General features: G+C 37.2%; 1 protein-coding gene across 1 annotated transcript in view; it reads right to left on the bottom strand.

The window, feature by feature from the left end:
* Positions 1–12,130, bottom strand: part of igsf21a (immunoglobin superfamily, member 21a) — a gene marked incomplete at both ends in the record, with an annotated part of 253,389 nt that extends 241,259 nt beyond the window's left edge. The window contains one exon of the mRNA XM_083938799.1: positions 11,992–12,130. Within this exon, the coding sequence (XP_083794925.1) occupies positions 11,992–12,130 (139 nt within the window). The remainder of the gene's footprint in view (positions 1–11,991) is intronic.
* Positions 12,131–15,688: the final 3,558 nt, after the last annotated feature.

Here is a 15,688-nt window from a genome sequence, read left to right as displayed (position 1 = left end):
ATAAGATTGTACTAGCTGATGGTTATGGCTCAACATGAATTGCACAATAGACTGTTCCCTTTTACCAGTTGCACTACAGCAAAATCATGGCCTTTAGGTTTGACTCACAGTTGCTTCACATTTCAACTCCAAAGCTTAGCTGAAATAACACAATCTTTAAGCAAAATAAAATGTAGAGTTAGGGCTCCGGCATAGTTTAAGATACTACTTGTACAATGAGTGCTGTGCTCTGCATAGATAACTGTAGAAGCATCATTACGCATGCCACGTTTTTTGTGCCCCCGAATCCAGCGTTCTTAATGTAAATGTGAGGATGGGGTGCTCATATGAAAGTTATGCCATTGCAACAGGCAAGAACCTATTTTAAGAGTGTGACGGCTGCCACTCGATGAGTCTTTTGCTTCCCACCAAAACATACCGCCCCTTAAGGTCAATCACTAGTGTTTGTAAATGATAACAGCTTGGAACTTAATGCTTGCATTCTTCAAAAGATTACAATCAGAAGACAACAGAATCACACCATACACCCACATTGTTCTTTCATACTACAAGTTAATTCCTCCAGGCAAAATAGCAATACAAGCGACCATCAGTGAGGAGTCATCACAGCTGCTCCCTGACAATATCATATTTCACTGTCCTGAGAACATTGGACTCTTTCAGTGTTACCAGGTAAAAAGGCATAAGCCACACTCACTTTTACTAGTTAAATTAATGCTGACAATTTTATTGGGTAAGAATGAATGAGATCATCTGGGCTTTATATGTATTCAGACTGGAGAAGCAAGCAGCAAAAAGATAGGTATAATCACCCCAGAAGATGTAACACCCTTGCAATATAAGGCCCAATCATGAATTAAAATAATCATATCTAATCGAGCTATGATCCATATGCAACAGATGTTTCTTTTATTGTATAATTCATGTCATGTGCTCAGGAAATTCAGTCTTGCAAGACAAGTTCTGCTGTGGATCAAAGGTTTGCTGATAAATGTTATCATAAATGACAGATTTTGTAGACTTGTCCTATCATAGAACGACTATGTCTGAAATGTAACTAAGACCTGCTCCTGGGACTGGAGATTGATGTATTTGTGATTTCTGGGGGTGACAGAAATTGTAAAAATGCTGTCCCGAGGGAATAAAGTCTCTCTGTGGTTTATATGGAGGAAGTCGGCATGCATAAAAGAAAATAATCTGTTGTCATAAGATGCATAGCCCACACAATCCTCCCTTACTCCCATCTGCACAGCTTCAGCCCATCAAGAGTGACGTCAATGTGCAGATTAGAGCTTTTCTTCCCCCTCCTTTTCCCCATCTCTTCCCTTTTTCACACCTAATCTGGATTTTTCATGAAACCTCTACGATACTGCATTCACTGGACTCCACGCCTAGGAGATGGCTTAGAATAGACATACACATAAGAAACAAAAAAATCAAACCAAAAAGACAAAGCAGTGATTTGGGATATATACAGCTGCTACATACTGAGTGTATAGTAAAGCCTGGTAGAAAAAAGTACTATTGTTTATCAGCAAACTTTTGAATATATTATATTAACTGACCACATAGAATTGTTAGGATTGGTCGGATATAAAAAATACAATCAACTTTCTAAATGTAATTTATTTGTCATAAATGAAGAGATAAGTTATGTCGCTAAACAGGCCTATTTTGACTATATTCACTCAGTGTTATGTCCCCATTTGTTTCCTGAATTTTACAATGCTGTATCTCCAGTCTTATCTTAGGTTTGGTATATTTTACTGCTCATGCAAGTTACGCTGATCCCTCCATGTTTCTTCCGAACATAACCTTGATGCACTGTGTGTACTGTATGTTAACAGAAAAAAACAAGGACAGCCAATGTTTTATCTTTTCAAACTGAGGTCACAGTGACGTTGAATTATTCCACTTGCTCAGGTTCTCCAAAACACTCATCGCTTGCAAAATGAAAGCAAACTGCAAAGAATCAGAATGTCTTCATATGAAAAAGCATCTGTGCACAGCAGTGTTACTCCTGGAAGCTTAAAACCCCTGAGATAAAACATGAATTCAGAGATAAGTGTCATGTGTAGCATACAAGGCACTTTTCAAAGTCTTTAATAAGGGGGCTAATGTTGGGACACAGAGGCAGAGCAATTGTTATTACTCAGCTGCCATGTTTGAACACGATAACCAAAATTGCATAATCCAGTGAGGAGAGAAGAATATAGTAAAGATGATGACAATAATGCTGAATTTAAGAAAAAAATGGTCCTGAAAATAATTTAACCATGATAAAACATATAATTTACAGATTACATTTCTTGTAGGGGAACACATGGCACTGACAATTCAATATGCTGATCACAAACAGGAAAGTTATACTTTAAAAAGCCCTCCTTGGGAGACCTTACTGAGCAAAGCGCCTCCACTCTTTCTCCTATCTCTGCAAACCACTAGCTGCTGAGGGAAGCAGAGTTGCTTCAAACTCCCACGCAAGCCAAAGACATCAGCAAGCCAGCCTACATCTGCGTATGAGGGACTTGAGGGAAGTTACTGTGCTGTTTGAACTTCCTTGCCCCAAGCCTTCAGTTGTCTCTACTAATCACAGGCTTTATCATTTGATCATTTGCAGCATCACTGCTGGAGAACGCGAATGTATTTCAGCCATATCAGCAAAGGAAAGTATATTTTCCTCCTGGTTCACTGCAAACACAACACTTTGGCTCATTCAAAATGTCAAATTAATCAAAATGATATGTATGAATATGCATAGATTTATAAATAAACTAATACAAATATACAAATATAAAATTGTGACATACAAATAAATGAACTAATTTGTATAAATACACATGTTTTGTCTTGAAAAGATTAATACATATCGAAATTATATATATTAATATACAAACATTTCTAAAGTCACTAATACAAATATACAAATGTGGCATATAAATAAACAAAATTATTTGTAAAAAATAAATTTGAGGTTTGAAAATAAGTGTGCTTGCATTTGTATTTGGATTCTGCATTTGTGGATCGCTTTTTGCTTTTCTCTTGATGACGTAATTTTGAGACATTCCTACCGCAGATCGCAAAGAAATCATTATTTTATGAATTTGTATTTCAATATAAGAAAAAAGAGGAATGAACTTCTACCCAAATATTGTATAAAAAGTTACTCTGCTTTAACCAAAAGTAAGTAAAATCATCTTGATATGTTTTATGATTGATTGTAAAGACTATATATATATATATATATATATATATATATATATATATATATATATATACATAAAGCTCTTTAATACGATCAAACAAATCAATGTACAAACATAACTAAAATATACAGTCCTTAAGCAAAAATGCAACTATTTAAAAAATGTCTGATGTTTTTGTGGCCCAGCCAGAGGCAATAAAATAAACGGTAAATATCAAGTAAACGGTTTACTGGAAGGTTTATCACATATTAGAAAACAGTTCAATTAATAATACAGTGTGTCAAGGCACAAAGACAAAAAATAAACATCGCTATGCACCGGCAGAGAGGAGGGGGTCTGACAAATATGTCTCTGCAGTCCAGGATCACTGTGTGTCAGGAAATTAAGCGAATTCAGGTGGGATATATGATTTGACATCTTCTAGTGGTATCCACAGGTGAATGGAACCCAATGGATACAAGAAGTGAGTTCATGCTGTAATAATCCTGCTGACGGTGGTCCGGTGAATCAAAAAAGTATTGGCTTGATCCCTCAGAGGCAGGCCCGCAGAAAGATACATCAGAAATAGCAGCAATTCATTGAGGAGCAATTTTTACAGCTTGGTGTAGAGTGATACCTGAGGCAGCATTTGGCAGAGGAGATTCTGAAAAATTTTGCATTTGCAGCTGGCTTCACTTGTTTACAAAAGTCCAGGAAATACTTGTACAATGCAAATCTGAATTAATCAAATCTAAAATTAAATAAAAACAAGACATTTGGGTTATAATAAACAATGATAATAAACAGAAATTAACATTTACAGATCTGTGGAGATTTGATAGATAGGGTTTCTGTTATATAGGCTGCAAAGCTAAAAACTTGGTCCAACACACACACGAACACACACACACACACACACACACACACACACACACACACACTGACACACAGGGAGAGGTGGAAAATCAGTGTAATAAACATACCTTTTATACAAGCGAATATCCTCGAGGGATGCAGCGATGCGTTGCGGTAAATGTAGACCACAACTGCAGAGACTCTAGCTGCGGCTAACGGTGAACCTCCACAGGCTGAATGCTGTCCTCTTCTTCAGACATGTCTGCTGTCAGGAACTCTAGGCTCGGAGCATGGGTCGGAGGTCTCGGGCCACACAGCCTTCACCTCTTCATTCACAAGGGAACGATGGAAACTCAGGATGGAATTATACCGCAATGAATTGGTCCACAGTGGTGAAGAGAAGTCTTCTTTACTTGGCGCTGAAGTTTTAAACGCTTACCGGCTTTAATAACAGCGAGACTCATGTTTTCACACTACGCTGGACAGTCTGTCAGTAGCAGTTAAGCTAGCGTTATTACCGGAAGTGGTTCAGCTCACCACAGATAATCTGGAAATGTACGAGCGAGCTTTCCAACAGCGACCCTGCTGGTTGAACAGGGAGGGTGCGTTCCCTTCACATTCAAATCCAGCAGCATTTATTTGTGGATCTCGATCTGCGGTAGGAATGTCTCAAAATAACGTCATCGAGACAAAAGCAAAGAAGCGATCCACAAATGCAGAATACAAATACAAATGCAAGCACATTTATTTTCAAATGTCAAAAATATTTTTACAAATACATGTTTATTTTTACAAATTGTTTATTTATTTGTCATGTTTTTATATTTGTATATTAATATATATATAATTTCGATATGTATTAATCTTTTTGAGACAAAACACGTTTATTTATACAAATTAGTTAATTTATTTGTATGTCACGCTTTTATATTTGTATATTTGTATTAGTTTATTTATAAATCTATGCATTAATCTTTTTGAGACAATTCTACCTCCATAAATAGTTGCCATGTATGGTAATGCTTAGAATATGTTATTCTCTCACATGTGGCTTATCACTATCAGACATTTCAGGGCATCACGCTATTGGGATGAATGCCTTTGAAGAAATAAAAGCCAGAATTTCTTTCAAGATCAACACCCGCACCTCAATATGAAAGGCAAATACATGCATGGTTGAGAGGTGTAAAACTGTTTCAGACCCGCTGTTGGAAAAATTGTAGTATAAGTGTCTGAGTTTTGTTAAATCATAGCATAACACGTTTTTTCAGTATCACTATGAAATAGCACAATGTGATTTTTATATAAAAAAGTTTAAACAAAAGTCAAAGGATTAATTCACCCTTAAATTCTAGTCATTTGGACGACAGGGAATAATGAGCTGGTTACTCCCAATAATTAGACATCACTGTTCAGAGCCTTCAGTACCTTTGGTATACATTTCAAAATTGTATTTCACATTTTCACATTTTTTTTTGTGTGTGATTTAACCCTTTTTAATACACAGTGCATCTACCCCTGTGCTAATTGTTTTGTCATCACCTGAAATCTGTCAAATATATGTGAACTTTATATGGGTAACCCTCTCTTTTGTTTTCACGCAAATATCAAATACTTATACATTTTATATTTTCACACTGAATGCAGGTTGTATAAATGTATCCAACGAGCAGCTGCCACTAGCGTTTGGATCTCAGTCAACTGAACCTTTACATTTTGCACATGTTGTTCTCAAATGAATTGCTCCCTTCTTTTTCTCCTGATCAAACAATGTAAGTGAGGGAGATGTGTTTGAGCCAACACTTCCTGAAGCCACACCCACATGTTTTAACCAGCCTTCTCTCATAACTATACCTCACCTGCATATTACGTTTAACTTGGAAAAACATCATATTATGAAAGCTAAAGATGCTCTTGACTTAAAGCAGTTAAAGCTCCTCTACTGAATAATCATACTAAACTTCAAATATTCACTAATTTCCTGTAGGGACTGCATGACACCACAAAGACTTTTTGAGGTCATTGTGATCTTTCAGTAAAAAGCTATTTCGTTTTCTAGCCCAGTGGTCTACATACACAAAGCTGGTTGAAGCAATTCAACAAAAGCTGCCATTTCTGGGTCACCAACCTGTTTAAAGTTTTAATATGGCTCTTTCATCACATTAAATGGGATTTCAAGTTACAAAAGATCCAGACTAAGAGGTGAGCATAACAAAAATTATACTTTAATTGAAGGTGATCGCTGAAGGAGACAGTTGGTCACACATGGTGTCTACAGTGACTGTGGTACATGAAAGGTCCCACAATTTAAGTCTTCTTCTGTGAAACTATTAGACGCAGCCAGCCACCTTTGTTTGGTATTGATGCTCTAATTTTGGTCATTGTACTCTAAAACGAGAGGTCATCCAGAGACTCAAAGCAGTATAGTGTTGCCTATCATTTGGTCTAATCTCTTATTTTTTCATTAAGTTTCCCTGAAAGAATAAAGTATTACATTTTTCTACAAATTTCAAACACCTCATTGTTTGAACTCACTGTCACATCATAGATATCAGCAGAATATGTAATATAGTTAAAAAAAAACCTGCAGCTGTAGAGGATATTGTGTTATTAATTGTGTTCTCTATCTCAACATAACTGAACATTTTTAGCCTGGGTTGGTACAAGAGAACAAAAATAGTCCAGAAATTAGTCGGTAGCAATAATATATCCAGTGTAAATATACTCCTGCGAATAGGAGAACATAAAACTGTTCCTGTAGGAAAAAAATGCATATTTCAAATGTATTTAAATAGTCACAACTGACCAAACAAACAATAGCAGAGCAAAACAATGAAGACTGCTTCTAATCTGAGTATAATCATTTTATATAACTGCTTAAAGCTGCAGTGTTCATGCAAAGCCCAGTGACTGTTACAGTAGATAGAGGCATAACCACAACTCATTTTCCAGCCAATATCTCTACTCACTTCCTGTGAGTCAAGACCAGCCGTCATTAGCAGACAGTGCAGGTGAAACCATCAGATAAAAGAGATCCAGTGCCTGTTAAATCTGTCACTGCTATGATTCAGAATCTCCAAACAAACCTTAAGTAATGTATGAGGAAAGATAGATTCATAGAGGCTTTATATCAGCATTGGGACAGAAGGGTTTAAAATGAACTTACGCTGAAAGAATATATACTTATTTTCACCTATGTGAGATTCAAACAAAAAGGCTGCAGGGAGTCTATTTTAGGCTTGTTGCATCATGTCATGTTCAGTTGATTGCCACTCCATAGTTTTACAGCCCACCACCTATAGCCGTTATATCAAAAATGTGTCTATATTAAGTACTTTTTGGCATTTTAACTGCAATACGGACGGAGCTGGTTAAGTCTGTTTTCCATAATGCTCAGTATTCCTTCAACCTTTGACACAGCTGAACATGAGTCCATGAACGTAGATTATTTAGCTCCTTATCCCTGTAATATTCCTACCAGATACTGGCAGCAAATCACAGGAGAACTGCCTGTCCCATTTCCTGATCTAAATAAAATCAGAGCACCTTGTACTTTACTCACTGTACTCTTTGAACCTACATGCAGCTGTTCAAACCTGAACCTAAAGCAGTTTCCATTTGCATTTGGATTTAGCCTTGGACACGCAGGGACTGCACAAAAAAATTGTTTCCTTAACTCTTTGTTAAACTAATTGGGAAAAAAACATAAAAACAAGATATATAAATATGAGTATCTGAGAGAAGATGCATAACTGATTGCAGTGGACAGCAAATTGTCCCTTGCTGTGACAGTAAACAAGAAGGGATATTATTCATATTTCAAGAAAAGCGTTATCCTCAGAAAGAATTATGCAGAAGGACATATCTAGTATTACTGTGTAAAACACTTCATCCACATATTGCTCTAAAAAGCAAAAGGGAAATGAGTACAGTATTCGAAATATTTTGATTTCTATTAGGCAAGATTGATCTGAAAAATGGTCTAGGCCAGAGAATGAATATGAGTGGAAATACCAAGCCAAAAGTGTCAAAAAGCTTACATTTTATATAATTTCAATTCATTTCTGAACACTCTTATCTCTTGTCCTTAATGTCTTAGAGGAACCCTGTGAAGCAAGTCTATTTGTTCCTACATGGTGCCATAATACAGACAATAAGACCACTTTGTGCCAACTTATTAGAATTTTTTTTTCTGGAGGGTGGTGGGGGGGGTCTGTAAGGACAGAAAAAAAAATCCATCAAGCTACCCTAAACAACACCTAAACATAAAGTTTGCACCCCTCTTATCCACCAAAATCAAAAATGGGACTGCAGAGAATAGCAGCCCATCCCCTCTAACTGAAACCCAGAAGAATAACAGTATTTCATCCCAATTAAATTCTAGGGTGTTGGGTATATTCTCTGGTATATTTCTCCCTAACAAGTAGTCATAAATCAAAAGTTAACAGTGCACTATAAACTATCTCTTGAACAGCAGCAAGTGATCTCAGAGCAGCAATTGTGATTAGTTAGTCTAGAAGTTGGACCAATTGATCCTCTGCCTCACATTTTATGGAATGCTTTAGTATCAAGATTTTAGATTATCACCATCAGCAATCATGAGTGTGAATGGTGAATTTATGTGTTAAGTTTTTTAGTGACATCAAATCATTTAATTTTTTTAGTGGCATTAAATAATTTATATTTAATATATATATATATATATATATTTTTTTTTTTTTTTCTTTTTTCTGTTTTCTACATTTCAAGCAGTCACAGAGACCGAGTCACAAGCAGTCACTTGTCTCTGTAATTTACAGTGAAGCTGTGAACATGTGATGTTGCACAGCTTAGAACAGGCAGCCACATCCAGACTGGGTTGATACAAGTTTGCTTTATTTAAAATGCCTTCTGTTATGTTTATGTTGTTATATCAACTGTCACTCAGTGTTTTAAAGTATGATCATATAATTTGAATGACTGACTGGACTTATATCAGGTTTGTTTCATCTGTACAAAAAACAAAGTCGAATAATTAGAAGTTGATGTTTTATGGGGCCTTAAATGCCAGAGCTGCAACAAATAAAAAGCTCAGGAAGTCATTGATCCATAAATAGTCTAGGACATGAATCCATGTAAGTTTTTACACTAGGGTTTTTGGAAGAAATAATTAAGTATGATATAACATGTTCATTAGTGAGCTTTTGTTACCTTCAGACAGGCTAGCTGTTTCCCCTTCCTGCTTCCAGTTTTTATGCTAAGCTAAGTGTCTGCCTGATATTTATCAGACAGATATGAGAGTGCTATCGATCTGCTCATTTAACGCTCCACAAGAAAGTATTTCACAAAAATGACGATTCATTTAACCAACAGAAATTATTTTCTTGATTCTTTGTGATGTTGGATGCTTTTAGAGTAACCCTTGTCAATTAAGGACCCAATGCTGTGCAACTGTCTTTGATTGGATTTCCATATCAATGGTTGTCCTACAGAGTAAGCACTCTAGTGAGTTCAATTCTAATAATGATGTGGTTGCACTTATGTTTCTAAGTCAGGTGTACAAGGTACACTGGAAGGTGAAGACACAGCTATGTGTTGTAAACATGTAAATAAAAATATGCCAGTGCCTTAGGGAATATACAGGAACAATTCATTACCACCTATTTATGTCATGCAGAACACCACATCTGTATGTATAATATATGAAATATTTTATAGGCCTATTTGTTTTTTTCTTTTACACTGCATCTCTAGGGAGGGACGAAACTGTACAGTGTACACACATACAAGGTAAATCTGCAATCTAAAAAATATGACTCCTGGAGAAACAGCCAAAAGGCAGCCACTGAATGTGCAGCCTGCTCTTGAAACACTGACTTTGTGACATACTTCACAGGCAAACATAAATCATAAACTACTGAATTTCACTAGCTGAGGCTGTAGGCACAGCTACATGTGAGCTCTGAGCCCAAGTTTCTAAACAAGAACACATTGGGCAGACAGCAGTCGTGCATTGGCTGAAAGTAACTGGGAGGATAAAAGTGTTTCATTCTAAAATGAGATACTGTAAGCATCATGTCTCAAAATATTTTGCTGACATGAAAGGATCTGTTGGGGAAAATAAAAATGTATGACATTTCAAGATAGTGATGAGAATGCAGTCACTGACCGCAGACCCCGGGCTCTTTTGGGAACAAAATCTATCTTAAAAGACTGGCAATTACATTGAAATAGAGAGACCTTGATCTTGCTATAACACACACACACACACACACACACACACACACACACACACACACACACACACACACACACACACACACACTCAAAAGCTGTATAAACTGTTATGAATCAAAAGGTAATATCAAGAGGACAACAGTCAGTTAATATAAAGAATGACACTTGGGGGAAAACCTAAAATAGCGATGAAATCCTAAAGTGAATAAATCTATTTTGTAAAAACGGTAGTGACAACAGAAGTTCTACCACAACAACCATGCAGTCTGACAAAAAGTCACTACAACTCTACTATTTCCAATAGATGGGTTAAATTGAACCTTTCACTGTTTGTTTATATGGCAACCAATGTTAACACCTGTATGGAAAGTCTTCCAGTCATTCAACTGTGCAACATATTCAAACCAAAATAATCTTAGCTATTGTGAACACTTCAAAAGAGCACCAATGCATTATTGAGGAAGTTCTAAATACTCAAGTAGTTCAGCATCATCTGGCAGAGCAGACTTGGAGGAAATGCATGACTTAACATTATGTTAATGACTTCTTATTTAGGTCAGCGAAGGTCAAAAACACTTCCAAACAACAAAATCCTAAGCTAAGAGCACAGGGTAACAGGTTACTTTATAAGGAATGCTACTTTATGTTGTAGCCAGGAGTGAACTCTACTCTGAAGTCCCTTAAACTCCACAATGTTACCCCCAGTGCACTGAGCTTGAGTCTATCTCAAGCAGAATGAAAAGGTGCCTTGCACACTTTCAAAGTTCCTCAGTAAAGGAATCAAGTGCTTGCAGTGCAGTCTTGTAATGCAATATTGTTTAGTGACATAACGTCGAAAACAAAGTGCCTCTCCAAAATGGCACAGGGAACATAAGGGAGGACAAGCCATATCCTAACAGTAAGGTAACTGAAATTAGCTGAAATTACTGCCATCAGGTCCTTATCTACCGCAAACATTTGGATAATACTGCAGGCTTCCCTTAAATTACAGCAACAGCCCCAGTCCTGTGACCACTGCTTCCCAAAATAGAAAAGACAACCCTACAGACAGCCAAATAATTCGTTAGGCTGTGCATATTATATTTAAATCCAGATTCGCTTTCATTAGGAATAATCTATGTTGTGTTTTCCTCCTCTAACATCTAGCCGCGTCAAAGGAGGTTAGAGAGAAAACGCGACACTGGTGACACCGCTGTGCGGAGCAGTGAAAGCAGAAATCTGCATTTTAAAAAAGATGGACTTGAATGTTTTTCAAGGCAACAACTTCAATATCTGTTGAGCACGGGCGCTATCTGATGAGCAAAAGTGACGGTGACCGATGAGTGCGCTTCGGCGTGGTTTAGTTGTGCTGCTCACAAGTGCTGTCACGCATGCTGGTCGTGATAGTCGATGCAGATGAATTAAGACTTAATACATAACTAGGCCTCTTGCTAACCCTCTTCTTGCATTTTCCTTTGAGCACACCGACACCGGCATTGTGCAGCCTGATCTGAATCCGACCATTGATTTATCCACGACTTGGTTGTCACGGAGGGGGAAAGTTGGCATTAAGCGTGGCACCGATCGCCTCCACCCGGCTGTCCTCTTAATGGCCAGTTTGTATTTCACTGTCACATAGCCGACGGATCACTAAACTCACTGACAGTTGTTTCTAATGTTAGACCCCACGCATGGATCGGAGGGCTGCGCGAGAGGTTCCGACTGTGTGAAAATGATAAGACAGGGTCAGACTTACCTACGGCTAAATCCAGTAGATCTGCGCACAAGAGCAAGCACAACGAGAAGACGGTCATCTTTCCCTTATTTTGCAATAAATCCCAAACTCCATTTGCGTTTACATGCTCTCCGGGTTTCGGCTGTGTAATCCCCACCATTCCAGAGGTATGCGATTGAAAGGTGCCCCTAAACTATTCATGATGCAGCTCAAGTCTAAATGGAGAAATCGGATAAGTTGACAATGAATTCAGCAAAAATAAAACGAGCATCAGATTTTTTTAAAAATCAGTCAGTAATTGAGATAGCAGAATAAGCAGAGCGTTATTATTCTTCCCAGTTTAAACAATAGAGAGCTTCACTGAGCCGCGGAGCAGGGATAGGCTCTGGGAAAAAAACGGAGGGGTTCGGATGAAAATGTGTTCCTCAGTCATCAACCCCCCCCCCCCCACACACACACACACACACACACACACACACAGACCTCTCTCTCTCTCTCTCTCTCTCTCTCTCTCTCTCTCTCTCTCTCTCTCCTCCCGCCCTTCAGACAGACGCACAGTCATTTCTGACCGTTCGCTCTTTTATTTCACACAATTTTCCTTAATCCTACCATGGATTCAGACCACTCTAATTCAGTCCATTAAGCCGATTTATTTCTGTTGGATGATTTTTCCCCCCGTAAAAACGAGTTCTAAAGATCCTTATGTTGCAGTATACTATGCAATAATACAAATACACCGGCTAAATAAAGCAATGGGCAAACTATGTCCAGTTTCTCAAACCATCAATTAGGCTTGTTAATAATCTGAAAATAATGAATAATGATGAAAATATTTAATTAATGTTTTTGCTTTTTTTATTATAATATAAATAAACAATCTATTCTGCAAATAAACAGTGTCCTTCAGCTCACTGTTTTTCTGTTTTACACTTCATGTGGCATTGAATCACGGTTCATTCAGCAGGATATGTTATTGCCCACTATTAGTTGACAAAATCTGAACATCTTTTACTGGAGCAGATAGACGTGTTAAATATATATTGTCAAAACTACATTCAACCCCATAAAGACTTATTTGAAGTTTACGAGTAGCTGTGTAATGGACCTGATCAGGCAGGTTAAAATCACTCATTCAAATTGGCTGCAATCATTAGTCTCATTAAGGATCATTCATCTTGGAAGCAGACAAATGTGGATTAAAGGGTCAGGGAAGATTTCAGATAAAGTCACTTGGTTAAAATTGGCATAGTGGTACTGTATAATCTTATGAATGGCTGCAACATTACTTTTTTTATACTGTAATCTCCCAGATCAGAAAACCTTTCTGTAAATGTCATACATTAAAATGAGCTCCCACATGTATTCTACTGACATTCCAATGACCCTATCCATGCTGTTACAGAGATGAACCAGTTTTACATCAGTCCCATTTCATTGATAGATGTAGACTTAAGTAAAAAGGAGTTTAATTTTGTATTTTCTGTCATTATAGCCTCATTTCAGATCAAAAGAAGTATTCAAACATGATGGAGTATTGCTAAGACTCCTATAAGTTTGACAAGTGCCACAGGCTGTCATTCTAATCAGCATCACCTTAGCAAGGTTAGTTCTGGTTCGCTACTCACTTTTGCTCTGAAATGATGTTTGCAGTACTTTAAGCCCTTTGTGAAATGGTCCTTGGGGTTCTCTTTCGAATTCTAGGCAGTAAGTTGTTCAGGAAGACAGCCACCTGCGTGTCAAATCCATTCCCAAAAAATATGAATTCAGTTGAATAAAGCCATTGGTTTCCTATAATCAGAAAAGCCAACTCAATATATCAAGGCCATAAAATTGTATTGATCTGAGTAGCAGTGGCCCAGTAAGACCTTTGCCATTACAGAAACCACAGGAAAGCTCTTTTTCTAGCAGGTGGGGTTTCGGTGGTCCATACACTCTACTCATTATCAGACCTTGCCATGCTGTGCAAAAACACCAAACTAAACAATAAGCGGAGAAAGCTGCTCCTCTAAAGACAAAAATGTGAAAAGCTAAGGAGGTCAAAAATAAGTCAATTCAAACTCTAAAGACTATGTAAATTTAGTGCCAGAGACTCTCCCTCACAACCTCCCCTCATTGCTGACAGAGTAGAGAGGATGCTTCCCTGGTAAAGGTCAGCAGTACTAATGCACTATCACACATCTCTAGAGGGCAGTGTCAAAAACAATTTATTGGGGTAACATAGATGAATGTGTTACCATCCATAGGGCATCTAACCCACTAACTAAGGTGGTCTTTTGTCTTGTGAGGGTCCACATGTGTTATGTGTTAACTTTTCTCTTTGAGCCATAAGTACAGATCATTAAGCCTTAAACAGTTTATTTTAGCTCTTTATTTAGGATGTGAGGATTTCAGAGGAAGAGGAAACCTGAAAGCAGAAAGAACTGACTCCATCCTGATGAGGATTACTCTGTCTCTTCTCATTCTTCTGGTATTTCCAGATATCATTAAGTGCTTTTTTCCCTGGATTACTTTGATGTGACGCCTGTTTCACTAGTTTGTGAGTATATACAGATTTGCTGACTGCAACTGGGTTATCAGAGACACATTTTGGTCAGTCACTTACTCAATGCTCCTGGGTGGACAGTTTATTTCATAACAATTTTTTTAGCATGCACATTAGTTTGCTTAGCAGCACTTTCTCTAATTGCATGTTTTTATGTAAACAAATGAAGTTTAGCAAGCCCAAAGAAATGCTCAACCACAAAAAGCCGAGTGAGCACACAACTGTTCGCTATGTTCAACTTGATAACATGGGGTATATGTTAAAATATAGACTAAGGAATATGTCATGTGACTGCTTGGTCTTGCTTGTTCCCACATGGAGCCTTGTAAAACTAATCTGGGACTCATTTTCATATGTATTTGTCAGAGCGAGGATTACACTAATGATCTATTTCATAGCGATATCATAATGCATTATTACTTATTATTATACTATATTACAGTATGTTAATGTTGCATTGACACTTGTACTATATTCTATTACATTAATAAAGACAAACACTGAATACTATAACTTAACCATATCATCTCATCTGATGTAGGCTTCACTGTTTAACATAAACCTGTTGACTCTGCTGTTGCTTATCAACACTGCCACTTTATCAGCACAATTCAAATTACCATGTCAGTTTGTCTCTAGATACTCTTAAATTTGTATGTTTAGTTTCTATTTTATCTGGACCTTGTTTCTACAGTAATAAATATGTATTACTGTATGTATAAGAATATTGAGTGTCCTTTTTGAGTCAGGATGATGTTTTAAAAAGAGCTGGCAAATTAAGTTGTTAGCAGCAGCGATAGTGCTGACAACTTAATTTGCCAGTTGTATTATTTTTGAGTCTGTATCAAATTAAACGCCAGTTTTTTTTGTTTAATTAAAAAAGCACTCCTAATGTTTTTTTCGCTCTACTCAATGTTGAGGAAAGTGTTTGACTTCTGAAATAATTTAGATGCAGCCTTTATTTAGGTCTATTTTGGTTGTATTCCTGGATCCTTCTCCCAGTCAGTGTTCTTGCACAGTGGATTTCTGGTGAATATTTTGACCCTCTGAGCTGCTCCTGGCACAAATGGTCAAATAAACTAAAAAACAGCAGACTGCCAGGTTGTTAAAAAACAAAATCAGTCTTTTAAATAGTTAACCCTGAGTTCAGTTAAGATTGTACCCTTCATTTTTAGT

Source organism: Echiichthys vipera, assembly GCF_963691815.1.
Source record: "Echiichthys vipera genome assembly, chromosome: X".
Classification (NCBI taxonomy): Eukaryota; Metazoa; Chordata; class Actinopteri; order Perciformes; family Trachinidae; genus Echiichthys; species Echiichthys vipera.
Note: the sequence above shows the minus strand (reverse complement) of the source record. Positions and strands in the feature narration are given on the sequence as shown.